This window comes from Eptatretus burgeri, chromosome 15, assembly GCF_056783735.1.
Source record: "Eptatretus burgeri isolate ZD-2024b chromosome 15, Ebu_testis_v1, whole genome shotgun sequence".
NCBI classification, from domain to species: Eukaryota; Metazoa; Chordata; class Myxini; order Myxiniformes; family Myxinidae; genus Eptatretus; species Eptatretus burgeri.
This window is the reverse complement of record NC_140975.1, coordinates 60,086,326-60,114,217: the sequence shown is the minus strand read 5'-3', so window position 1 is coordinate 60,114,217 and position 27,892 is coordinate 60,086,326. Positions and strand designations below refer to the sequence as shown.

Below are 27,892 nucleotides of genomic sequence, written 5' to 3'. Positions count from 1 at the left end.
ATATATATATATATATATATATATATATATATATATATATATATATATATATTGTTACGGCTGTGGAAATTCGCAAACCACCATTCAGGTCCCGTAGGTGAGGTATCTCTTAAGTACATGTGTAGTTAGCCCCAAACCCGTTGTTTAGAGGGAATAAATGTGATTCATTCGGGCTGCGACGCTTTGAGATAGCCGTTTTTCTGTTCTATCTTTATTTTGAACCAACCACGTCTCAACCACCATCACACAACAACCACCAACCACAACACCGCTTCACAACAACAACAACCACACCTGCCTCTCAACAACCACGCCATCCTCACCACTCTGCCAGCAACCGTCAACATCTCCACGAACACAAAAGGGAAACAACAACAACTCCCGCCCCGATTTCTCTGGTAAACAAGAATGACGGTTGAAGCTCAACTCCCGCCCCGATTTCTCTGGTGGAATGTCCCCCCCCCCCGCGTGCCGCGAAGGGAGGGGTGAGGTGCTGGGGAAATAAAAGGGCGCACGGAGGCGCCGCTAACGAGCAGAGTGACACCAGAGGAAGTCAGGTCAGAGGAGGTCAGGTCAGGGCGGTCGGTGAGAGTGTCAGTATCAGTCGACGGTTCATGGTCTTCTCCCGTCTGGGTCTTGGAGAAGCGGTCCATAGAGCGAACCGCTCGTTGGAGCTTGCAGTCGGTGGGGAGTCCGGACGTCGCGGAGGGACGCGGACTGGAGGTGCCGCTCTGCCAGCTGTGTTGCACGGACCTGCACGTTCGTACAAGGAGCGCCAGAGAGAGCTCGCCCACCATCGCACCGCGAGGGTGCAGGTCACCTGTAACGGTCTCGTGGGACTTGTTCGGTCTGCCAAGTCCCACGCCATAAAGGCCCACGGGCCCCGTCTGCCCCCTTGTCTTTGAGGGTGGCCTTTTCTTTTGTTTTTTTGTATGCATCTTGTGGCGCCGTGTCTTGTAACGTAAAACTGCATAAGTGTTGCCATGTGTTCACGTATTCGGTCATAGCTCTGCATTGTTGTTTTTATTTTAAATTGATATATGTGTGCTCTTCGTGTGTCGTGTAAATAAAGTGCATTATGTTGAATTGTTCCCCGTTTCGCTGTGTCCTTTCCTTCGTTTGAATCTCCATCTTGCTTCACGTAACGGGTTCGTCGTGGGCTTAATACGCCCGATAATTAATCGGAACCGTCGAGGCCGACGATAACACCGCTCGGTTATCCCGATAGTACAGAACGGACCGCTTAAGCGGCCCGTGTCCGGAGTCGACCTGCGGAGAGGTGCGATCGCCCGGTTTACCATCCGCGTGGGTACTTAGGTAGGTCGAGTTTGGCGAACAACCCTATCCCACGCGGGTGGCTGATTGGCACGATCGTGGTGAGGCCGAAAGGCCCACCCGTGACTAGCTCCCGGCGTTAGTCCGAGAGGGTCACGACAGAATTGTCCGTCCGGTGGGCGACGTGCCGCGATTCGAGTCACGTGGCCGATCGCATGCCGGCGGGCACGAATTCGCAACAATATATATATATATATATATATATATATATATATATATATATATATATATATATATATATATATATATATATATATATATCAATAACTTTTATGTCGCAGATTCTTTTTTTTGTTTTTGTTTTTGTTCCCTCCGCCTCCATGTAGCTTCGTACGGATGGCATTTAAAAACTTTAATATCTTTGTGTACGTCACTGTACTGAACATGTGATCGCATCATCACCATGTAGCAAATCCTAAATTAATTTTTCAACCGCTGTTTATCAACCCTTCCAAAAAAATTAATAAAAAATAGAAGTGCTCTTCTGACTCACAGTTGACCCAGCATTCATTACTAAGACAAATAAACACCACTAAACATTATTCACACACTTCAGCGAATGGTTTCCTCCCTTTTCCGACAAACACAATTTTATCTTGATCTTGATATATTGTGCTGCATAATGATTCAATATGTTCAATGAACAAATGATCTGCATACATTTAAACTCCAGCAAAATATTGCTTTCTCAAAAACAACACGAGGTGGCGTCCCCCACCAACGATCATGACTCCTTTTAACGTCTCAATTATTCCCACCTTCTTAAGGAACGTTTTTGGGCCACGTCCCTCAAGAACCGGCTTTGCAGGCCTGTCGTTCGAGTGAAGGTGTCAGAAAATTGGAATTTATTCAGGAATCCAGTGATAAGTCTCCTACTAAGTAAGCAAAATACACTGTAGGATCTGAACCATTTACAGACGACCAGTACTGTCAGACGAGTCTTCCGACTGAATGTCCCTCCGACGGTTGGTGCACGCATACCGTAGTTGCCTCATCCAGCTCAAAGTGTTCGGATCTCATCTCAAAAACCTTTTTCAACAAGATTTGGTGAAATTAGGACACAGGTTAACTGTACTTAACTGAGTTTAGAAATGATGACCGGATGTACGAAAACATCCGTTGATCACGGTCTCCTTTGGTAGCCGCTTGGTGTCCCAGTCCCGAATGATGCCGTGATCCCACACACAGTACTGGATTGATTTATTATATCTTAACTTCCTGGCCATTCAAGTGGTATATCTGTCCAGCTCTTCCATCAGCCAAAAGCAATGCAGGGGAAAAAAACGAACAATGCTTCTCCATGATCCTCCAACATTGCATATACCTTTTTGTCAATCACGGTGTCACAGTAAGAAAAAGAATTGTGATTTATATGATTGAGACATGCAAAGGCAGAGCCATCCGTCCAGGCTAAAGCATAACGTTGGAAGCGAAACCTCACCTTCAAGCATACTGCTGTTGGCTGTCGTTCACCGCTCTTCGTCGCCGTCAGATCCGCAGTGTCCCACGAGCCGCTGTACTTCACCTCACTCAATTCCCGAGACGCTTCTTCAAGAGGGATGTCACATTCTCCAATCACGATGGTTCTGTCAATCAATTGATGAAGACAACAGTTTCAAAAGGAATACCAACAATTGGAATCGTTGTGGCAAATGTTTGAAGGCAAGAGAGATGTCCCTCAAGGTTTTGTTAACACGAGGCAAGGCAAGGGAGATTTTTGTTTGTGATGTGCATGCTCACACCGATGATTCACTGTATCTATGTAATACTTTCAAGTGTTTGTTTGAGTGTGTTTGTACGTTATTCTTTCATGGCTGAACCGTAGCACCTCGAGGACCCAAATATTGGGTGGGTACTTCAGAATGTGGGAAAGATTGACCTTGACATCTGTTTTGAGGCCATGAAAGGCAGCCATAAAGTGTATATTTAACCTCCACCATCGAAGATCGGAGGTTACTGTTTTACCCCCTTTCTGTTTGTTTGTGACTTACAAAATCTAAAGATTTCGTAAGTATATTGATGACTTCCGTTTCTGTTTGTTTGTTTGTTTGTTTGTTTGTTTGTTTGTAGGCACGATAACTCGAGAACGGAAGAAGCTACCAATGTCAAATTACACCACGTGATTCAGGAGGGTGATGGCTAGTGCTGATTAGATTTTGGTCAAAATCAGTCAAAGGTCAAGGTCACAGTGAGGTCAAACATCCAAAACATTCTATTTTTGATGGTTTGGTACAGAATCATCGTAGAAACTTCTGGTTTGCTTCGCTACCTTCTCTTATCTAGAGACAGCTTTTATTAGACAAGGTCAGAGGTCAAGTTGACGATTTCGTAAGTACCAGTCTATGACTGCTTGTTTGTTTGTTTGTGAACAGTATTACGGAAAAACTCCTCGACAGATTTCGCCGAAACTTGGTGGGAGGATTAGGTATGATCCAAGGATCATGCCATTAGATTTTGGACTTGTTCCCCCCCCCCAAAAAAAGTTAGAGAAAAATTTTTTTTTGCATATCTACATGTTTTAAGTGATTTCCAACCCCCCCCCCCCAAAAAAAAAATTGTTCGAGAAAAAAAAAATTTTGCAACTTTTTTTTTCAACAAAATTTCGATTTCTTTTTTGCATTTCTACATGATTTAAGTGATTTCCACCCCCCCCCCCAAATGTTGGATAAAATAACTATAACTGTCAGTACTGTTGACATATTTAATGAATAAGATATAAGGTTCACTTGAGTGACCCAGCAGTATTGGCGGCGGAGGTTTTGCACTCTCCCGAGTGCCCCCCCCCCCCTCTAGTTGGGTGTGGGCAAAGGCAGTACTGTCGCCGGCCTGCAGTCAAAAGATCCCGAAACTACTGCCGGGAAAAGCTTATCCAGCGGGCAGTACCGGGTATCCCCTCCTTCCATCCCAGGCAGTGCCGGGTATCCCCTCCTCCCATCCAGGCAGTACCGGGTATCCCCTCATCCCAGGCAGTGCCGGGTAGCTCCTGCTAGTTTTAAATGAAAGCAAAGTATCCAAAGTTATATATTGTCTGGCAGAATTGCCAAGAGGTATGCACATTTGCCTCGAAGCTACCGCTCCCTGGCCTGGGTTAAAATCTCGGCCCAGCTATAAACTGCCATCCTGGTGTTTAAAATTTGGCATGCAGGTCGATACATCAACGTGTGCACCATCAATCACATGGACGTTAAACTGGGCGTCCTGTCTGCCAGCATTAGTTGGTGGATGTTATAAATCCTATGCTAATTGGTAGTTGGTGATCATCTCCATCTCCCTTTTTCTTTTCTTTTTAAGTTCCCACGACTTCCTAGATGCAAAACCTTCCTCCCGACACCATTATTCCAGCCATAAGTTGACATCAATCGCTCTGCTCATAAATTATGTTCCATTTCCAAATCTTGGGAGAATCCCAGAAAGCATTATCTCATAACCATTTGCTTTCAGCTGCTTACCCAACATCCTGTATTTACGGATTATTGGAACTTTTTTCAAACGTTTACGTGCAAGATTTTTCAAATCCTCCGAGTAAACCTTCCCTGCATCATTTGCTCCTTGGTGTACCACATCCAGATGTCATAGAACATTCCTTAATTTGTCCCTAACTCCTGCTCCTTCGAAACTACACAAAGCTGTACGTCTGCGATCCTTCCCAAGGAATGAAGACTCTACATATTTATTGGTTCATCGCCAACAAAAACTGTCTCGCTGGCCTCATTCCTGCCTATCTCGATTGCTGCACCCTCACCACTGCCTACCCTTGCTACCGCTTCACCACTACCTTCCTTCAGCATGGTGTTGGCTTTGCGGCTAAGGCAGCTGGCTGAGGCTCATAGAATCCTGAGTTTGAGCCCCGTTGGCTGCTAAATTAACACCAGGTGGGGTTGACTCAGCCTGTCATCCTTCCGAGGTCGGCGAAATGAGAACCAGTGTACTGTTGGAGGGGCACAGCATCAACGGCACAGCCGTGCTTCCAAGAAGTGATAGCTACCCGGCAGCCAAACTGCCATACGCATGAACAGAACAGAACTGCTTACCCTCACTACCGCTTGACGTCTGCCTACCATTGCTACCCCTCATTAGGTATTCAAAAGTTGGACAAACAGAGAGGGGGCGCTGAAGGCATCCTTTGCCTGGGGCATCATTTGATCTCAGCTACGAGTAAGCGGGTTAGAGCCAGCACCCTGAACAAATTTACAAATACCTGCTCTAACCTACAGGGGGCACTGCATCAGCAGCACAGCTGCTTCCCAGCAACGATGCAACAGAGCAGCCATGTATGTGCTGCATTACAGAAATGATGATGACCCAAAGTTAATTGCAGTTGGAAACCACATTCTGGACAAAATACAAGACATATCCATGATACGAGACAAATAATGTTATTATTTGATGCAAGAATTTAAAAAAAATCTTGCCCCCCCCCGAACTCTCCCCCGTCTCACCCTCCCCCTTGACCATCTGGCACATACATTGGAAGTAAATTCCATCTAAAGTAAAACCTATCACTCTACATACAGCCTACAAAATTAATATTACAATATCAAACTCACACCACATCTAACCCCATCCCTCCCCACCCCAACCCATTCACCCACCCCCGCCCCCCCCCCCAATTTGCTTGTTTCGACAGACAAAGCCTGCGGAGCGTGACACATCTTGTTCTGCAGTGAAAATGTATCCACTTTAAATCTCTGAAACCTCAATAAGTCCCAATCACTGGAATGCAGGATTGACACCAAAAACACCTTGGTGAGATGATGGTGCCATCTGCGCGACCCTCGCACAATACCATTTGAGTGATGGTGATGATGGCAAATCATGGGGACAGACCCGAAGAGGAATAGGTGCAGACTCTCCAGGTGGTGTATTAAACAAGTGTTACACACACCAATATGTATATATATATATATATATATATATATATATATATATATATACACACAAATATATGTATATACATACACACACACATGTGTGTATATATATATATATATATATATATATATATATATATATATATATATATATATATATATATATACATACACAAACATATGTATATATATATACATACACACATACACACATATGTTAATATATATGTATGTATATATATATATATATATATATATATATATATATATATATATATATATATATATATATATATATATATATATATATATATGTATATATATATATATACATACACACACATATATGTATATATATATATATATATATATATATATATATATATATATATATATATATATATATATATATATATATATATATATATATATATATATATATATATATATATATATATATATATATATATATATATATATATATATATATATATATATATATATATATATATATATATATATATATATATATATATATATATATATATATATATATATATATACATATACATATACATATATATATATATATATATATATATATATATATATATATATATATACACACACACACACACACACATTCATTGTATGGACACATATAATAACCGTACGTTGCTGTTAAGGAGCTCGGTTTGAGGACCACATCAACCTTGTACTTGGCGCCAGTGAGCAGCTTGATGGTCCGCGTTTGGTGGAAGCGTTGCCCGTCCACCTTGAAGAAGACCGGCGCGTCATTGGGCATCATTTTCAGCGAGATGGCGATCTTCACGAAGCTTGGCACTTCCTCCATTGCTCACGGCGACTGCGCGGGCTCGACTCGAGTCCTCCCCCCCCCCCCCCATTCATCGGCGCGTGCGCGTCACAGTGTCCACCAAGGGCGCGTGGAGGAAAACAAATAATTAATTAAATACGCGTCACATCGACTGTACGTAAAAATAAATAAATATATATTCACACACACACACACACACACACACACACACACACACACACACACACACACACACACACACACACACACACACGATCAAACGACGTGTTTGTTCATTCAATCCATTTATCACAAATCTGCGATTGACTGAGCTCTTGAGACCCACGAACGTCACGTATACGGATGACGTCATTCAAATGAAACGTTCAGGTGTTTCATCCAGCCATGAAATCCGTCCGAGGATGATGATCGAATGTTCAGTAATTATTTGATGTACTAATTAATTATGTAATAAAATGACGTCATACATCATTTCTGCACACACAAGTCATGCGAATCGGTCCACGCGAGACCTAACGGCTTGGTTTCGGGTGTCGGTTTACACCTGGACGTTGTCACTCAGGTAGGTTAAAATACCGTTTGGACCATAAAGCTTCTACCAACAAATACTTTATATATAATGATCATACGTTAAATTGTGGTGACAAATTTACTATCTACTACTACTACTACTACTACTACTACTACTACTACTACTACTACTACTACTACTACTACTACTACTACCACCACTGCCTAATGCAATAGCCCCAATTTAACCCTTGTGGGAAAGCTTTTAGCCTAATACCTTCATGAATCGGTCGGCCAGGCTTGACGTTTGACTGAAGGTAATTTTGGTGGGAATTTCTCGTTTGTTCATGATGCCGGTGATAACTTACCTCGTCTTCGCGAAAGATACCTTGCAATATTTAACGTCCACCGACGAATCGCAGGCTCGGAGCTGTCGGCCACCCAGGTTTCCGTCCATCCCAGGGACCGAACACTGCGATGCCATCCCGACCTGCGAAGCACAAATCGGACGGCTTTTATACGGGTCTGAAATCGAACCCAGACCAGACAGCTTCGAGGGAGCGAAGAGCGCTGCTTCTGCGCAAAACCGTCAGACAGACATATCGGCCGAACCAACCTGTCTGTCACCTTCGAATGACCGAAATGGGGACACTTTGGACCCCAAGACTTATTTGATTTATTCATTTACTTTTGCTATGTGTATTGTTTAAAAAAACAAAAATGAGGAACTGAGGTTTTTTTTTCTTCCTTTTTTCACCGTTTTTAACTCAAGCGTATGTAATTGTTTAAAATTGTTTAAATTTGTTCATGACATATAAATTATTTGTTCCCATTGGGTCCTTAAGGACCCCATTTTCCCGGGTTCAACAAACGTCCAAATTGCAAGCCCAAACGGGGAGTTCAGGTGACTTCCATTTCAGGTCAGGTAAGGGAGCATGTGCCAGGACAGCGCGTCGCTGCGTCCACTTTGCGCCGGTACTCCAGGGGCCTCCGTCTGGCCATCCCCCAGGCAGATGCCAGGCCCATCCCCATCTCCTTGAGATGATGGTCAACCTGCTGCAACCATGAGGCACGTAGTCGGCCCACTGGCCTCCTCCACTCATGAGACTCCCTCGCTGAGAGAATCTGGTGAGCAGGATCAGCGTCAGGAAAACGAGCCACATGTCCATACAGCTGCAACTGATACTCACCGACTATGCAGGTAACAAATCTCATCCAAGTCTCTCTCAGCAACCGCTCGTTGGACACAAAATCTGACCAGCGATAGCCAAGGATTCTCCGAAGAGACCTGGTACCAAAGGAATTAAGTCTCTGTCTCAGATCCTTGGTCAGAGTCCAAGTCTCGCATCCATAGAGCAAGACTGGAAGTACCAAGGACCTGAAGACTCGGACTTTCGTCCTCCCGCACAGGTACCGGTAGCGCCACACCCCATGATCCAGTGAATCCATGACTCCCCAGGCCCGACCCAGATGTTGATTGACCTTTGGCGCACAGCCAGCAGAGACATGAATATCACTGCCAAGGTAAGTGAATCTCTCCACGACCTCAACATCCTCACCACAAACAGACACAGACAGGACAGCAGCATCCAAGATGTCACCGAAAGCCTGGATCTTAGTTTTGACCCAAGAAACCCGTAATCCCAGCGGCTCCGACTCCTCATTCAGCACCTCGAGGGCCCCCAAAAGGATGTCTAAAGTCTCCACAAAGATGACTGCATCGTCTGCAAAATCAAGGTCCGAGATCTTGACATTCCAAACGATGCACCGCAACTTGATCTCTCCGACATCCTCCCTAAAATCCAGTCCATACAAGTGCTGAAAAGTGTGGGGGCAAGTACACATCCCTGACGAACTCCAGTAACAACTGGAAATAAGTCAGAGATGGTACCACCACACTTCACAGCACTCTCAGTACCAGAGTAGAGTTCAGACATCAGATCGATCAGTTTTGGTGGCACCCCACGAAGACCAAGAATCCTCCAGAGGACATCCCGATTCACTGAATCGAACGCTTTACAGAGATCAACATAGGCTGCAAGCAGCCCCTGCCGAAACTTTCGTCTGCGTTCGGTGAGGACACGAAGGGCAAGGATACGGTCAATCGTTGACCTCTTTGGTGTAAAGCCTGACTGCTCTGGACGCTGGTGCTCAAGCAGATGGTGGCGAACCCTATCGAGAATTATCCGAGCAAAGACCTTGCCCGGCAATGAGAGCAGCGTCACCCCTCGGTAGTTGTTGCAGTCTTGGCGATCACCCTTCCCTTTCCAGAGAGGGACAACAAGGCCCCTCTTCCAGTCAGTTGGGATGATGCCTGTGTTCCAGGCAGAGCACAAAACTGCATGCAACGACACGAGTGCAGCATTTCCACCAGCCTTGAGAAGTTCGGCATGGATGCCACAGATCCCTGGAGCTTTGCCCCGTTTCAACTGGTTCACCGCAGCCCGTGTTTCCACAAGCGAAGGTGGACCACAGTTGATTCGAGGGTCAGCAACAGGGATTGTAACACCCTTGATGTCCAACTCGACAGCTGGGGGATCAGCCTGGTACAACCGCTCAAAGTAACCGGCCCAGCGGGCCTTCACTTCAGACTCCTCTGTCAAGAGCCTACCACTCTCTGCTCGAACTGCAGTGCTCCGAGGGATGGGCTTGGATGAACGTAATGCGCGAATTCCCCTGTAAGCGGGACGAGAATCACCTGTCCACAGGTGATGCTCTACCCCCTCACAGATTCCTCGCACATAGGCCTCCTTGTCCACCCTCAGTGCACGTACAGTTTTACGCCTCAGCTCCCTGAACAGCTCAGCTCTGCCATTCAGCCTGGCCCTGCGACTCTGGTCAATGGTATCCAGTGTCCCTTGAGAGACAAAATTCTTCTTTGCCCTGCAGTGAGCTCCAAGACATCCACCGGCAACATCAAGGACGGTGGTCTTGAAGGCGCTCCACAACTCTTCAGGAGCCCCCAAAGCACCCAGACCCCCCAAGTGTCCACTCAGCCTGTTCGCAAACTCCTCAGCTACTCTCTCATCCCTGAGCTTGGCAACATCCAGCCTAGGCTGGGATGGTACCATTCTCCAGGATTTAAGGTGCAGTTTTAGAGTTGCTACAACAAGCCTGTGGTCAGTATTGAGGAACTGAGCACTCCGGTCGACCCTGCAGTTCTGGATCATCCTCCAACGACCGTCAATGAGGACATGGTCAATCTCCTTTGCCACACCGCCAGCGTTGGAATACCAAGTCCAGCGATGAGCTTGTGGGCGCTGAAACCATGAACCAGCCACCCTAAGTCCATGACTTCTTGCAAAGTCAAGGAACTTAGTGCTATTCTGGTTCATAGTTCCTGACCCATGAGGACCAACACACACCTCATAACCATCCCTATCATTTCCAGTCGATGCATTGAAATCCCCCAAGACTAGAAGTGTATCTCGTCTGGGGCACTGATCAACCACAGACTCGAGTGTGGCGTAGAATGCATCCTTCACGGTGAGATCACTCGCCTCAGTCGGAGCATAAACAGAGACCAGGGAAATGACACCTAAGGAGTGACGAATCCTTAATCTCATAATACGATCGTTGACCGGTGTTACCTCAATTATCATTGGGGTCAGCTTATTGGACACAGCTACAGCAACTCCTTGGGTATGGTAACCATCAGAGCGACCAGACCAATAGTAGGTGTAACCACCCACCATTATCTCGCCGCAATCCGGTCTCTGAACCTCAGAGAGAGCTGCAATCCTGATGTCCAAACGCTTGAGCTCAGATGATAACAGAGACAGGTGATCATCCTCTCTTAGGGATAGGACATTCCAGGCACCCACCCGAAGGGACCGCCTCAGGTTAACTCAAGGAGACTGCTGTCTGGTGGACGACACCTCAGCACCACTCCGACACACTCTCCCGCAATCTGACCCAGAGATGTTACCCCGTGGTTTCCCTCCTATCATCAAAGATTGAGGGTCCCGAAGGCTTTGCCCCAATGCCGTCATCCGGTGAGCTGCCCTGCGAAGGGAAGCTGCACAGGAGGTACTCCCACGGAGTGGGCTTTCAGATTTTTTTGCGTTTTGCGGAATGAAGGGTTTTACGGTGGCCGGAGTGCAAATCCTGCCACCAACCTCCTAATAAGAAGTAACCCAACTGCAGGAGGACGTCCGCAGACACAGTTGGGCACTAGATATGGATGGCCGTTGGCTCACAAGGAGCTCCTCCGCCCTTTGACAGGTTTTGTTTTTAATCCTGCTGGATGTCCATATCCAAACACCCTCCTCACCAGAAAACCTGGTGGGGGAGACGGTTTAGTCGCCGACAACCCGACCATGGAACAGGTTAGTACAGGTTTACATGGTACCTGTAGCAGGTCACAGATCGAACCTGACCTGACCGGTAAGGTTCGATCAAATTTGATTCAGTAAGAAACTTCTGATCCGAACACAGATTTGATACAGTGACTGTATCTTTGTTTTTAACATATTTATGTAATTATTGTCTTTTACACAACATTACGCACAATTACGTTATAATAATCCTGTTTTTAATGAGTGAATTATTTATGGAATATCTCACTCTCGAGTATCCTTCAATGACGGTCTAACAGCACAGGTATTGTTTAACATAAACTCGGCTAGTTACGGTTGTTGTGGAATTTTCTGATTAGTCCTATTAGCCGACCTGGTGTAAATCCTGTTACTCAATCTGTAAGAAACAATTAATTCACTGTCCACAACGAAAAGTACATTTGATCAGAGAACATTTATTTTGTGGTACCACGGAGTCCAAAACACTGAGATGTAAACATCCACAACGATTTGCACGAAACGAAGCTTACATTTCCTGATATATTGTTACGGTTGTGGAAATTCACAGGACACCATATCGGTCCTTAGATCAGTTATGTCGATAAGTACGTGTTCAGTTTAGATTTCTCCACCGTCATCTCGCGGGATTTTATTCGTGCAACCGGGCTGTGATCTTTGAGGTCGTGTTTTTCTTTTGCTATCTTTATTTTGGACCAACCGCCTCTCAACCACTACCTCCACTACCAACCGCATCTCAACAACCACAGCCACCTTCTCCACAACCGCCTTCACAACAACCACCTTAACCACAACCACACCACCATCACAACCACCACAACCACCACCGCGTTTCCACCTCAGCACACGGTTGCCAGAAGCCTGGCATTCATCGAGGGAGAACGGATGACGGCCTCACCCCCTCCCCCCAACGAATATCCCTGCGAGAGGAACAAAAAGCAACGAAAGCTATGGAAAAGGCAAAAGAAAGGCCCCGATCCAGGAGAAAAAACGCCCTTCTTCTGGAAGTTTCCCGCGCGTGTTGGAAGAAGGAGCAGGAGGCGAGGGCGGGCGGAGCTCGAGATATAAGGAGGAGGCGCAGGCTCTGGTGTGTGTGTGTGTGTGCGTACGCTGAAGCTTTTCTCTCTCTCTCTCTCTCTCTCTCTCTCTCTCTCTCTCTCTCTCTCTCTCTCTCTCTCTCTCTCTCTCTCTCTCTCTCTCGCTCTCTCTGGGCTCTGCATTGTGCGCGCTCGCTGGATCGCACTCGCTGGATCGTGCGCGCTCTCGCAGTCTCTCTGGATGCGTGGATTGGGTCGGTGGTCGTGACGGAGTCACTTTGGATTGTGTGCGGAGTCGGATCGTGGAGGACACAAGCTCAGGGAACTCACCACATGGTCACGTTTTTCTCTTTCTTTCCTTTTCTGGGTTATTGTTTGTGTGTTCCTAGCGCCAGTCCCATAAGTAAAACTGCATAAGTGACTGTATATAATAACTATAGACAAACGGCTGTAGTTCTCTTTCTGCTCGTGTCCTTTTCCCTTACCCCCATTGCTTGCATACGTGTATAAATGAATGCCCTTGCGTGAATGTGACCTGTTCATTGCGTCCTTTCGTGTCATTGACTGCCATTATTACGTACGGAATATTAGCTGGCTTTTTAATAGCCGATAAGATAATCAAGTCCGACGGGGCCTCGCGATAATACACCGCTCGGCAAATCGCAAACGGAACGAGCTGCTTAAGAACGGCTCGTTTTCGTGCAGGCTCCGTCGAGATGTAAATTCCCGGCATTTCTGTCTGCGCGCATGCTTAGCTAAATCGACAATTTGGCGATCGGATCCTGTCGTGCGTGGACAGAAGAGTTGACTAATTTACGGTGTGATTAAAAACACACCCGTAGCTGGATTTTGGCGTTGTTCCGAAAGCTGCGACTAGCTTTGCCCGTTCGGTAGGCGAGAGCAGCCGCCATTGGCTAGAAGCGGTCGCCCGCATGCCGACGGGCATGAAACCACAACACTGGTGTCAGAAGTGGGATTCAAACCCCTCAGTCTCCAAACCAAATTAACGGGAATCAGATCAAGGGTGTGTCGAGCGACCCTCCGTTCCCATCAAATTCCCAGCGTGGAATTTTTTTATACCCGGACGCAAAATGGCAGTTCAAGGCGAACAGGCGCAGCGTGGTTTAGAAATAAATTTAGAAATGGTAGAATCCATGGTCCAGGACGCCATCGCCATACGGTTTGAACCCGTACCAGAAGGTTGGGAAATACAGCAATGCAATGTTTCTGGTTCTCCTTTTTATTACAACCCCACCACTAATTGTAGTCAGTGGGAGCGGCCTGTGCAGGAACTTTTTCGGCAAACAAACTCTGAGTCGCAAGATGGCGGCGTGGCCGCACCTCAGCGCGGCACGAGGCGTGAGCGGGCCGCTATTAATAGCGCAACGAGCCGCACGGCATGGCGGGGGAAACGCTCCTGCCCACCGGTTCAAACCATAGGGGCATGACAGGCGAGGAAGGGCTCTGGCACATTCATTGGCGAACTTCATGAACGAGTGTCGGATGCCTTGGGGCAGTGGAAGTGTGGTGATAACTATACAGAGGAATTGCATTCGTTTGCCATTAAATTGGACGAGATAGCCAACGCAGACTGGGTTCATGAGAACTATGTGCTCACGGAAGCACAACGATTGGACGAGGCACATGAGCGAGTTCGGGGGCTGGAAGAGGACTTAGCCAGCACAGTCGAGGAACTACATCGGGAAACGACGGAAGTAGATTGGTTGCGTGGGTTTTTGTTACAAAAGGCGAGCAAACTGAATAAAAGAATAGACGAGGAGCAAATTAGTAACTCCCGAGAGAGGAAGAACTTTGTGGAAGAATGGAAAAAAAAGTTATGTGAAGAAACGAATAAAGTGGAGTGGTTTACCCATTTGTTGGAACATGAGAAGAGCGAGCTGAACGAAAGAATAGAGGAGGAGCAAATACGTAATTCCCGGAATAGAGAGAACTTGGAGGAAGAATGGAAAAAAAAAACTAGAAAAGGTAAAATGTGAACACTATCGGGAATTGGAACTACTGAAGGAAGAGGTAAGATCAGGCAATCAGATAAGGGAGAGCCTGGAACAGGAGATATAAAGAGGAGAGGAATCTCTGGAGCTAAGGAAGGAAGAATTGTTGGAAAAGTCAAGACAGTTCGAAGAACTACAGGGAGAAATGAAGGAAGTAGAGTGGAGTACCCATGAGTTGGAACATGAGAAGAGCGAACTGAACGAAAGAATAGAGGAAGAGCAAATTAGTAACTCTGGGGATTCGAGAGAACTTGGAAGAAGAATGGAAAACAAAGCTAAAAAAGGAAAAAAAGGAAACACGATTTGAAATTGCAACAACTGAAGAAAAAGATAAGATCAGGCGATCAGATAAGAGGAAGCTTAAAACAGAAGATAAAAAGAAGACAGAAATATCGAAAAAAAAAAACTAAAGGAATACAGTAAGACAGTGGACGAAATGAGGAAGGAAGACTGCAAAAGAGGTGCAGAGATAAGAGAGGAATTATGGGAAGAAGCGGATAGGAAACAAAAGGAACATAAATTGGAAATTGACTGACGAAAGGAGATGAGCAAGAGAATGGAAGAAATGAGGAAGGAAGAATGTGAAAGAGGTGAGGAGATGAGAAAGGGATTAGAAAAAAAAAGCTTCTGAGTTACGGAAACACCAAAACAAAGAGACGGGATTACAAAACGAGCTGAGGATGTTAAGAGAGCCAAGAAAGACAACGGAGAATGAAACATTAAGGAACCTCACTGTGGAGATCGAACAGTTAGAATCAGAAGCAAGATTAAAGAATGATGTGCAAGAAAGAGTATTGAAAGAAACGATGAGATTGGAGAAGGAAGAACAAGAGAGACAGTGGGCTAAGAAACAAAAAGAACAAGGAATGAAACAAAAAGAAAGACAAGAACAACTGAAGGAGAAAGCAAGGTTGAAGTACGCCGAGATCGTGAAAGAATGACGAATGAATCGGGAAAAGGAGATCGGCCAATTGAAAGAAACGATGAGATTGGAGAATAAAGAACATGAGAGACGGTGGGGTAGAAAACAAAAACAATCTTCTTCTTCTTCTTCTTCTTCTTTTGGCTGCACCCTTTTAGGGGTTGCCACAGCAGATCATCCGCATCGTGATTTGGCACATGTTTTACGCCGATGCCCTTCCTGACGCAACCCTGGTCGCCTCTTACGACACAGGGATATGGTACACTTATTTTAACCAGGGTATACATTGGCCCAGTACACTGGTACTCATTTTGCTGACCTCGGAAGGATGACAGGCTGAGTCAACCCCCTGGTGTATTAATTCAGTGGCCCAACGGGGCTTGAACTCAGGACCTTTTGGATCCCAAGCCGCTGCCCTAACCACTGCGCCAACACCAGGCATAGAAAACAAAAACAATATGAGTTTGAAATTAACCAACTCGAGGAGAGAGCAAAGTTGGAGTCCACAGAGATGGAAAAGCTCTGGAAAGATAATGAACAACTAAAGGGGGCTCAGAGAGGAAGAACGACTCAAAAGGAGCCAGGAAGTAGAACAGCACAATAAGGTGGGATGTGTGGTATCACCACAGGGAGTAATGTTAGTGGTGCAGGACTTGGTTGACACCACTCGTTGGATGAAGCAACAATTAGGGCAAACCCTGATAAAGGACAAACAAATAAAAATGGAGACGAGGGAAATAACAGAGACAACGAAGGAAATAGAAGTATTGCCAGAGACGCGGGAGATAGACCGAGTCGAGACTGAATGAAATAAAACGAAAGAGGAAACAGACGAAGATCCAGGAAGAAACGGAGGTAATTAACGAGGTGACGGAATTAACAGAGACACAAAGGGAGACGCAGGAATTTAAAGAAATAACAGACGCGGGAGATAGAAAAAGTAGAGGAGAGACTACACGATAAAGACGGGGTGAAAGACGAACACACACACACACACACATGGGGTTAGCAAGGGACAATGAGGGGGAGCTGGCGGAATGTTTGGTGACCCGGTGCAAGCAGCCAGATAGCCTCCTTCAGGAACGGAGAGAGACTATATGCTCCCGTGAAGCGGATCGCGACCAGGTGAGTCCGGATGAGCTTTGCGAGTTAGGAGGGGCGAGTGCTGTGGACGGGTACACGCACAGCTTGGGGGTATGGAGGCCCCGGGACCCCTTGTGGTAGCACGAATTCCCAGTGTGATTGTCCCGGTATGTGTGTTTACGAGTGTGGCGAAATGTGTGCTAAAACGCGCGCATTGCGTGGGTGAAAGGCGGTGTGTAAGTAAAACTGCGTGTGTGAGGGAAACAGCGTGTGTGGTTTCGAAATGTGTGAGGGAAACTGCAAGCGTGAGTGAAAAGGCCATGTGTAAGAGGAACCGCATGTGTGAGGTCGCGGTGTGAAAGTGAGATGACGGTTGGTATGCGGGAAACCGCAACGGCATGTCCGATTGTCATGTCGAGGTGTGTGAGCGTCATGGCATGCAGGAGTGCATGTGTTGAATGGCGACAAAGATGGGACCAGATGAAGGACAAAGGCCGAGTCACGGCCGTAGCTGTTTTGAGGACCGTGCCGGATTCGCACGGCAGCGCGCTCGGGGTCCGTGCTGTGCTTCGCACGAGGCCGCCACATCCGCGCCTGTGCAGGTGAAATCCAGTCCAGAAATGCCCGCGGTGGATGTAAGCTGATCCCGCGGACGAACAGAAGCTAGGCTGGGATGGGTGAATTTGGAACGAATGGGTTCTCCACGCGAGTATGTTTGTGAAGCTCCGACGGGCAGAGCACGTGCTCGCGTGGGGAACCCCTCGAAACGCGAGGCTTGCTTTGGGATGCGCAGGGTGACGTCGTGGCTGCACGAATGGTTGGAATCCGGCAGGAGGGGGATCCTTGCCGGATGTTGCTGTTTGAGAAGGGACGAGGTGTGCGAAGCACGAACAGCTGCCATGACGTCACGGGGAAAGAGCGCAGGTTGCGAGTTGCCACGCTGGTGCACGCAGGGAGAAAAAAAAAGAAAAGAAAAGCAAGCCTCGCCACTTCTGGTGAACAGGATTCCCAGGCAAGGGGTGGAAGACCCCTTGCTTGGGCACAGGAATGGAACTAGTTAGGGGGAAGGGTTAGCTTAGTTAGACCGGCTTCATGGGGGCAGGGATAAGTCCTCATGGGGCCCGTGGAATGGATTAGTTCGAAGGATTTTAGGATAGATTTAGGAAATGGGAAATGATTTTGGAAGACAAAGACAGACTTTGAGTGTGTAGAGGGGACGTAGCTTAGCTACGTAGAGTAAAAGGGTGTGCTACTAGTTTAAGGGATGACGAGGGAGCACGAGGTAGTTAGGGGATGCAGTCAGCAGAATGGCAGTGTTCAGCGATGTGAGAGAAGAGGATTGAAAGGACACATGTTGAGTGAGTGAGGGTCAGTGGGCCTGAGTGAATGGAGTGAATGTGGTATGTATGGTGCGATGAGTGATTGGGGGGAGGAGTGATTCCCACCCAAGGGACCCTGGGGTCAGTGTAAAGTGAGTTTGTGGGTTAGTCAAATTGACAAAATGGAGGTCGTTTTGCTGTTGGTGAGAATATAGGCTCGAAACCCGTTTAGGGGGGGGGGGGTGCAGGAGTCCTGTTGACGGCTGGGGGCGGGGCTGCGAATGGTGAGTATCGCTTAGTGGGTACCCCGGGCACCGGGCTAGTCGGCCGCGGTAGGCCAAGGGTCCAAGAGGGGCCGGGATAGCATAGTGGGCACGGGTGAGCCCGCATGATGCGGGGCTCGGAGCGCCATTGGCCACGTGGGCAGTGTCGTGGGCACGGGCACCCCGGGAAGGGGCCCGTGGTGCCAGCCTGCCACGTGAGCATCGAGGGGGGAGTAGCCCTGGAGGGGCACTCCCCAAATTTTAGGGAGCTGGTAGGCTCGGAGACAGTTGCAGGGCCCGGGGGTGCCATGGTTGGAGAATCGGCAGAGGGTAGTTCCTGGCAAGGGAGCCACGCGTCCCAGCCATGAGACCGTGCATGGGCACGAATGGAAAATTGGAGGGCAAGGTCCAAAATTGTGAGGTCACCAACACAGGCGATGGGAATCTTGGTTGGTAGAACCAATAGTTTAAGTGACAGGCCCTTTTGGAAAGCCCCGGGTAGTTTAGGAGTAATAAATGTCAGGGTAGTTAGGGAAGTGTACCCCTCCACACCATCCATCCCTTCGCTCTCGCTGTGGGCCGCTGGACCCACTTTGGGTTAGATCGCTGAGATCTAACGAGGACATTCTGAGGCTTTGTTGGGCTTCGACACAGGACGACACACACAGCTCTCCCTTATTCCCCTCCAGGAAGGGAACATAGGGGTTGGGAGTAAACTAGGTAACAGAATAGGTTAGCCGGACAGAGACTATAAAGGGGGCTAGGGAGACAAATTATAGAAGGAAAAAGGAAAAAACAAATAACAAAAATAAATATATGGGGCGAAATTGGGTGGATTTTTTGCAAATTAAGGGAGTGGGTATGGACAGAGACAGGCAAAGCAATAGGTTGGGAGGGAGACAGTAGGGTAGGTCAGAGCCCGCCTCCAGACTGGTCAGCACCACCGCACTCCCTCCACCAACCTCCTTGAACGAGACCAGAGCCGGCAAGCTTCACCTGCCGGCCTGTGTTTTGCTACAGTGGCCTGTGCTGGCCTTGCTTTGCCATGCCTTGTCTGCCTGCTTCTGCCTTGACCCCATGCCTGCTAGCCCTTGTTCTTTGCATTTACCCCATTTCACCATCCATTACCATGTGCACCAGGATCATCGCGTGAGCTGCAGGGACTGCCCTGTAGGCAGCCACACCACAGGACTGCATTTGGCAGCCCGTGCACCGTTTCGTGTTCACTGCGCTCATTTCCAGGGGGAGGCCTAAGACTACATTGGGCAGCCGGCCACATTCCCTGTACAACACCTGCATTTGTTTCATGAGCCAGAGACTGCATTTGGGCAGCCTGGCTCCCTGCTTCGAAAATGGCCTGTGGGATGGCGCATAGTCGCCGGGTTGGGGTGAGTTGCCTTCAGCAGCTGAAGACGTAAAAAGGTTTTGTGAGAGACAACGGGGCCTTTTGAACAGGCCCCGAAGACATCCGACCTTCAGCTGCGGGGGCGCTCACCGTCACAATACTGACATTGCTATGTGCCCTTTTTCCCACAGAGTCCATCTGTCCTGGGCCATGGTTTAGTGTAAATTTACATGTATAAGGTTAAGGGTAAATTGTACATGAGTTTGCTCCCCCTGCATGTTTGTCGTAGCGCCGGCAATATAGTGAAGTCGTCTGCATGAGTGAGTTTGTTGAGTTAGTTACTCAGCCTGTATGTTATTTACTTTTGGGACACGGATACCTCAAATGTCGCACTCAGGGATCCGAAGGTAAATCGTACTCAGGGAAACTTACACATGAAGGCACACAAAAATTAGACAACTCGGGACGAGTCTGTAAAAAGGGGAGAGGGTAGTGTTACGGTTGTGGAAATTCACAGGACACCATATAGGTCCTTAGATCAGTTATGTCGATAAGTACGTGTTCAGATAGATTTATCCACCGTCGTCTAGCGGGATTTTATTCGTGAAACCGGGCTGTGATCTTTGAGGTCGTGTTTTTCTTTTTCTATCTTTATTTTGGACCAACCGCCTCTCAACCACCACCTCCACCACCAACCGCATCTCAACAACCACAGCCACCTTCTCCACAACCGCCTTCACAACAACCACCTTAACCACAACCGCCCAACCACACCACCATCACAACTGCCTCAACCACAACCACCACCGCGTTTCCACCTCAGCACACGGTTGCCAGAAGCCTGGCATTCATCGAGGGAGAACGGACGACGGCCTCACCCCCTCCCCCCAACGAATATCCCTGCGAGAGGAACAAAAAGCAACGAAAGCTATGGAAAAGGCAAAAGAAAGGCCCCGATCCAGGAGAAAAAACGCCCTTCTTCTGGAAGTTTCCCGCGCGTGCTGGAAGAAGGGGTGGGAGGCGAGGGCGGGTGGAGCTCGAGATATAAGGAGGAGGCGCAGGCTCTGGTGTGTGTGTGTGTGTGTGTGTGTGTGTGTGTGTGTGAGTGTGTGTGTGTGTGTGTGTGTGTGTGTGTGTGTGTGTGTGTGTGTGTGCATACGCTGAAGCTTCTCTCTCTCTCTCTCTCTCTCTCTCTCTCTCTCTCTCTCTCTCTCTCTCTCTCTCTCTCTGGGCTCTGCATCGCGCGCGCTCACTGGATCGCGCTCGCTGGACCGCGAGCGCTCTCGCAGTCTCTCTGGACGCGTGGATTGGGTCAGTGGTCGTGACCGAGTCACTTTGGATCGTGTGTGGTGTCCGATCGTGGAGGACACGAGCTTGGGGAACTCACCACACGGTCATGTTTTTCTCTTTCTTTCCTTTTCTGGGTTTTTGTGTGTGTGTTCGTGGCGCCAGTCCCATAAGTAAAACTGCATAAGTGACTGTACATAATAACTATAAACAAAACGGTTGTAGTTCTCTTTCTGCTCGTGTCCTGTTCCCTTACCCCCATTGCTTGCATACGTGTATAAATAAATGCCCTTGCGTGAATGTGACCTGTTCATTGCGTCCTTTCCTGTCATTGACTGCCATTATTACGTACGGAATATTAGCTGGCTTTTTAATAGCCGATAAGATAATCAAGTCCGACGGGCCTCGCGATAATACACCACTCGGCAAATCGCAAACGGAACGAGCTGCTTCAGAACGGCTCTTTTTCGTGCAGGCTCCGTCGAGGTGTAAATCCCTGGCATTTCTGTCTGCGCGCATACTTAGGTAAATCGACAATTCGGCGATCGGACCCTGTTGCGCGTGGACAGAAGAGTTGGCTAATTTACGGTGTGATTAAAAACACACCCATAGCTGGATTTCGGCGTTGTTCTGAAAGCTGCGACTAGCTTTTCCCGTTCGGTGGGCGAGAGCGGCCACCATTGGTTAGAAGTGGTCGCCCGCACGCCGACGGGCGGGAAACCACAACAATATATATGCTGTGGAGAAGTGGAGACAAGGGGGGGGGGGACAAAGAGAGAGCATGATGGCCTTCAGCTGGCCTTAGTGAAAGAGGATAAGACTAGGTTATAGGTCTGACAAAGAAATGAATATAAGGAATTGTGTATATCAAAAGCAGTGAGTACATGGGTCTGATAAGCATGAGGCAAAATAACTCAAACTGCAATACGTGTCCACTGGGTGAAAGAGAATGACATAATCATGGCAAAAGTTGTGATGCCATCGACAAGGTCACCCTGTGGCACAGCAAGACATTCCCCCCCCCCCCCATCAACACCCAGACAAAAGGGAAACACAATTGACAGCCATTTCGACCATAGCATAAGTATTAAATTTATAAAGCACCAGCAACAATTATAATTGAGAGTACTGTACATGAATATAATTTTTTTTTTCTTCCACACGGTACAGACTGTTTAAACGATTTATATGCAAACTTAATGACGTCATGTCTGTACTTGAAAATGATTGTTGTTAAACTTCAAAACCCACATAATGATGGGATGAAGCTGATGAAGCAAAAATTGTTGTTTGATAAGGCTTGCTTTCCACCCCCCCTCCCCCCACACACACACACACACACACACACACACACACACACACACACACACACACACACACACACACACACACACACACACACACACACACACACACACACACACACACACACACACACCTTGCAACAAATGGCACAGTCAATGCACCATTGACAGAAACACAAATACAACTCTCACCAATAAGTGCAAAATCTTCACCTGTTGATACAGACCCCTTACTTTAAAAGTGGAAAAATCTTCACCTGTTGATACAGACCCCTTACTTTAAAAGTGGAAAAATCTTCACCTGTTGATACAGACACCTTACTTTAAAAGTGGAAAAATCTTCACCTGTTTGAATCCACCTTCATTGTTTGTATTCCTGAACATTAGAACATTCTAACAGCTCAAATAATGTCTTTTGCTTTGATTTTTTTTTCAAGGCGTTTCATTCCATTCAAAGTTTAATTGCATTTTGACATTTTTGACAAACACTTAACGAAATACAATATTGTTACAGATCCGGGGTTCGAGTTTCGTCATGAGGGGAAGCGCTCGAACACACGAGCTCCTCTCAAACACATGGTCCTGAGGCCACCGGGCATGAATAACTTTGGACTCCGGCAAGTTGTTTATCAACCACGAGCACCGATTGGCACTGCCTATCCGGCAGGGTAACACTACCTCAGGTCAGGTCAGGTAAGGGAGCATGTGAAAGAGCAGTGCGTCGCTGCGTCCACTTTCCATCAGTCTGGCCATCCCCCAGGCAGATGCCTGGCCCATCCCCATCTCCTTGAGATGCCGATCAACCTGCTGTGATCACGAGGCACGTGGTCGACACATTCGCCTCCTCCCCTCACGAGACTCCCTCGCTGAGAGAATCTGGTGAGCAGGATCAGTGCCAGGAAAACGAGCCACATGTCCATGCAGCCACAGCTGATGCTCACGGACGATGCAGGTAACAAATCTCATTTGAGTCTCTCAGCAACCGCTCGTTGGACACAAAGTCCGACCAGCGATAGCCAAGGATTCTCCGAAGAGACCTGGTACCAAAGGAATTAAGTCTCCTTCTCAGATCCCTGGTCAGAGTCCAAGTCTCACATCCATAGAGCAAGACTGGAAGCACCAAGGACCTGAAGACTCGGACTTTCGTCCTCTCACACAGGTCCCGGCAGCGCCACACCCCATGATCCAGTGAATCCATGACTCCCCAGGCCCGACCCAGATGTTGATTGACCTTTGGCGCACAGCCAGCAGAGACATGAATATCACTGCCAAGGTAAGTGAATCTCTCCATGACCCCAACATCCTCACCAGAAATAGGCACAGACAAGATAGCAGCATCCAAGATGTCATTGAAATCCTGGATCTTAGTTTTGACCCAGGAAACCCGTAATCCCAGCAGCTCCAACTCCCCATTCAGCACCTTGAGGGCCCCCAAAAGGATATCTAAAGTCTTCACAAAGATGACTGCATCATCTGGGAAATCAAGGTCAGAGATCTTTACATTCCCAAATGATGCACCAAAGCTTGATCTCTCTGACATCCTCCCCAGAATCTAGTCCATACAAGTGCTGAAAAGTGTGGGGGCCAGTACACACCCCTGGCAAACTCCAGTAGCAACTGGAAATAAGTCAGAGATGGTACCGCCACATCTCACAGCACTCTGTTAGGGTGGTGGGCTTGGGATCCTAGGGTCCAAAGTTCAAATCCCACTCAGCTATTGAATTAATACCAGGTGGGGTTAACTTGACCTGTCATCCTTCCGAGGTTGGCAAAATAAGTGCCAGCATGGCTCACAGCGTATCCTGTGTCGGAGTGGTGACCTGTCCAGGATTGTGCCCCATAGCCAATGAGACTGCTTGGGCAGCACCAACACTCTGCACAAAGTATGGTCCCAATGGATGGATGGATGGGGTTGATTCTGCCTGTCATCCTTCCGAGGTCAGCAAAATACGTGCCAGCTTGCTGGTAGCCTGTGTCAGAGGGGCGACCCATCCAGGATTGTGCCCAAAAGCCAAGGACACTGCTTAGGCAGCACCAATGATCTAAACAGAGTATGGTCCCAATGGATGTGTGGATGGATGGATGGATGGACAGCACTTTCAGTACGAGAGTACAGTTGAGACATCAGATTGATCAGTTTTGTTGGCACCCCACGAAGACCAAGAATCCTCCAGAGGGCATCCCGATTCACTGAATCAAACGCTTTCCACAGATCAACATAGCTGTGAGCATCTCCTGCCGAAACGCTCGTCTGCGTTCGGTGAGGACCCGAAGCGCAAGGAAACGGTCAATCGTTGACCTCTTTGGTGTAAAGCCTGACTGCTCTGGACGCTGGTACTCGAGCAGATGGTGGCGAACCCTATCAACAATTATCCGAGCAAAGACCTTTCCCGGCACTGAGAGCAGCGTCACCCCTTGGTCATTGTTGCAGTCCTGGCGATCACCCTTCCTTTATAGAGAGGGACAACAAGGCCCCTCTTCCAGTCAGTCTGGATGATGCCTGCATTCCAGGAGGAACACAGAACTGCATGCAACAACATGAGTCCAGTATTTCCACCAGCCTTGAGAAGTTCAGTATGGATGCCACAGATCCCAGGAGGTTTACCCCATTTCAACCGGTTCACCGCAGCCTGTGTTTCCACAAACGAAGGTGGACCACAGTTGGTTGGAGGATCAGCAACAGGGATTGTAACACCCCTGATATCCAACTCAACAGCTGGTGGATCACCCTGGTACAACCGCTCAAAGTAACCGGCCCAGCAGGCCTTCACTTCGGACTCCTCTGTCAAGAGCCCACCACCCTCTGCTCTAACTGTACTGCAGCGAAGGTCGGACTTGGAGGAACGAAATGTGCAAATTGCCTTGTAAGTAGGACGAGAATCACTTGACCACAGGTGATGCTCTCCCTCCTCACAAATTCCTCGCACATAGGCCTCCTTGTCCACCCTCAGCGCATGTCCAGTTTTACATCTTGACTCCCTAAACAGCTCAGCTCTGTCTTTAAGCCGAACCCTGCGATCTGGTCAATGGTATCCAGTGTCCCTGAAAAGACAAAATTAATCTTCGCACTCCGGTGAGTTTGAAGACATCCACCGGCAACATCAAGGATGGTGGTCTTGAGAGCACTCCACTACTCTTCAGGATTCCCAAAAGCACCCAGACCCCGCCAAATACCCACTCAGCCTGTTCGCAAACTCCTTGGCTAACTTCTCATCCTTGAGCTTGCCAACATCCAGTCGAGGCTGGGATGCTACCATTCTCCCAGATTTAAGTTGCAACTTCAGAGTTGCTACCACAAGCCTGTGGTCAGTATTGAGAACTGAGCACTCTGAGCACCACCAGCGTTGGAATACCAAGTCCAGCGATGAGCCTGTGGGCACTGAAACCATGAACCGGTCACCCTAAGTCCACGACTTCTTGCAAAGTCAAGGAACTTCCTACTATTCTGGTTCACATTTCCAGACCCAGGGGGACCAACACACCTCTCATTACCATCCCTATGAGTTCCAGTCCATGCATTGAAATTCCCCAAGACAAGAAGTGTATCTCGTCTGGGGCACTGATCAACTGCAGACTCGAGTGTGGCATAGAATGTGTCCTTCACGGTGAGATCACTCGCCTCAGTCGGAGCATAAACAGACACCAGGGAAATGACACCTCAGGAGTGACTAATCCTTCGTCTCAAAATATGCTCGTTGACCGGTGTTACATCAATTATCATTGGGGTCAGCTTATTGGACACAGCAACAGCAACTCCTTGGGCATGGTAACCATCCAACAGTAGGTGTAAACCCAACCCAACCAACAGTAGGTGTAAACATCCGCCATGATCTCGCCATTATCCGGTGTCCGAACCGCAGAGAGTGCTGCAATACTGATGACCAAACGCTCATATGATAACAGAGCCAGGTGATCATCCTCTCTTCGGGATAGGACATTCCAGGCACCCACCCGAAGGGACCACCTCAGGTTAACCCAAGGAGACCGCCATCTGGTGGACGACACCTCAGCACCACTCCTCCACACACTACTGCAAGTTGACCCAGGAAGTTTACCCCGTGCTTTTCCTCCTGTCATCAAGGAATGGGAATCCCGAAGGCTTTGCCCCAATCCCGTCATCCGGTGAGTTGCCCTGCGAAGAGCAGCAGCACAGGACGTACTCCCACGGAGTGGGTTTTCAGTTTTCTTTACATTTGTCGGTTTTGCGGAATGAAGTGCTTTACGGTGGCCAGAGTACAAATCCTGCCACGAACCTCCTAAAAAAAAAAGTAACCCAACTGCAGGAGGACGTCCGCAGACACAGTTGGCCACTAGATATGGAAGGTCGTTGGTTCACAGGGAGCTCCTCCGCCCTTTGACAGGTTTTGTGTTTTAATCCTGCTGGGTGTCCATATCATACACCCTCCTCACCAGGATACCTGGTGGGGGAGACTGTTTCGTCACCGACAACCCGACCATGAAACAGCTGAGCACAGGTTTACATGGTACCTGTAGCAAGTCACAGATCTAATCTGGCTTGACCTGACATTAAGCAGACATCTTAGATTTCTTCGAGGCGAGACGTCTCACGGACAGGCCCTCGCTGCTCCTATGATTGGCAGTGAGTGCACCAGAAGCAGCGGTGAAAAGAGAGTGGCATTTCTATTTGAGGAGGAATTGCCTGCTCAGCTGGTGGGTTGATGAGATAACTCAGATGGCACAGCACTGGTATGGTTTACCAGGGTTTACCAGAGCACCTGGGTTTGATTCCTGGTGTAACATGTAATTTTTCCATGAATACTAAAAATGTTTGTTTCCTGTTCATTTGTTACCATTGCCAGAGTCCATTTGTTTGTCTGCATTTGGGTCCATTTGTTTGTCTGCATTTTTCTGTCTGCATTTGGGTCCATTTGTTTCTCTGTCTCTGTTGGGCTGTTTGTTTGACCGTACAGAACTTTCTTGTTTTTCTCCGCAACCACTTGTTGGATTGGGACGAAATTTTCACCATCGGGCGACTTCTCGTGTTGAGTGTTTTAATCATAATTATGACGTCATAAGTCACGTGGTGTGGCAGCCATATGGGAAAACAGAAAAACTTTGGACCTCTATTTCTGAAACCGCACCAAGGAAAAAATTTAAACTTGGCACGTAGCAAGTACTCCTCATGGAGAATGAGTGATTTTTTTATGATGTCATCGGTGCCCTCGTTATGACGTCATAATTGCACATGTAGAACGCCACATCCGATCAGTGTGAAAACTTTTGAGGGTCATCTCGGGATAAAATGGTCCACAGAGAAAAATTTAATGACATCATCGGTCATGTGATTCAGCAGCCATGTTGTTTAAAAAATTTTAAAAAATTCATGATGAAAAACTCTTCTGTGTAAATGATGAAAATTATGTTGATAAGGTAATTTGAATCACAGATTTGGTGCTCGCAACGACCGGTTCAAAGTGACCGGCGAGCCGAAC

At 47.7% G+C, this 27,892-nt stretch overlaps 1 protein-coding gene across 2 annotated transcripts in view; it reads right to left on the bottom strand.

Moving 5' to 3' along the window:
* Positions 1–27,892, bottom strand: part of CNRIP1 (cannabinoid receptor interacting protein 1) — a 58,284-nt gene that overhangs the window by 24,407 nt on the left and 5,985 nt on the right. Inside the window, exons 1-2 of one of the 2 annotated variants that reach the window (XM_085856237.1) lie at positions 6,881–7,117; positions 2,777–2,921 (exon numbers count right to left, since the gene is read on the bottom strand). In XM_085856237.1, the coding sequence (XP_085712363.1) occupies positions 2,777–2,921; positions 6,881–7,059 (324 nt within the window). In that variant the 5' untranslated portion in view covers positions 7,060–7,117. Of the gene's footprint in view, positions 1–2,776; positions 2,922–6,880; positions 7,118–27,892 lie in introns of those variants that run through there. The other variant, XM_085856239.1, reaches the window with a different exon arrangement.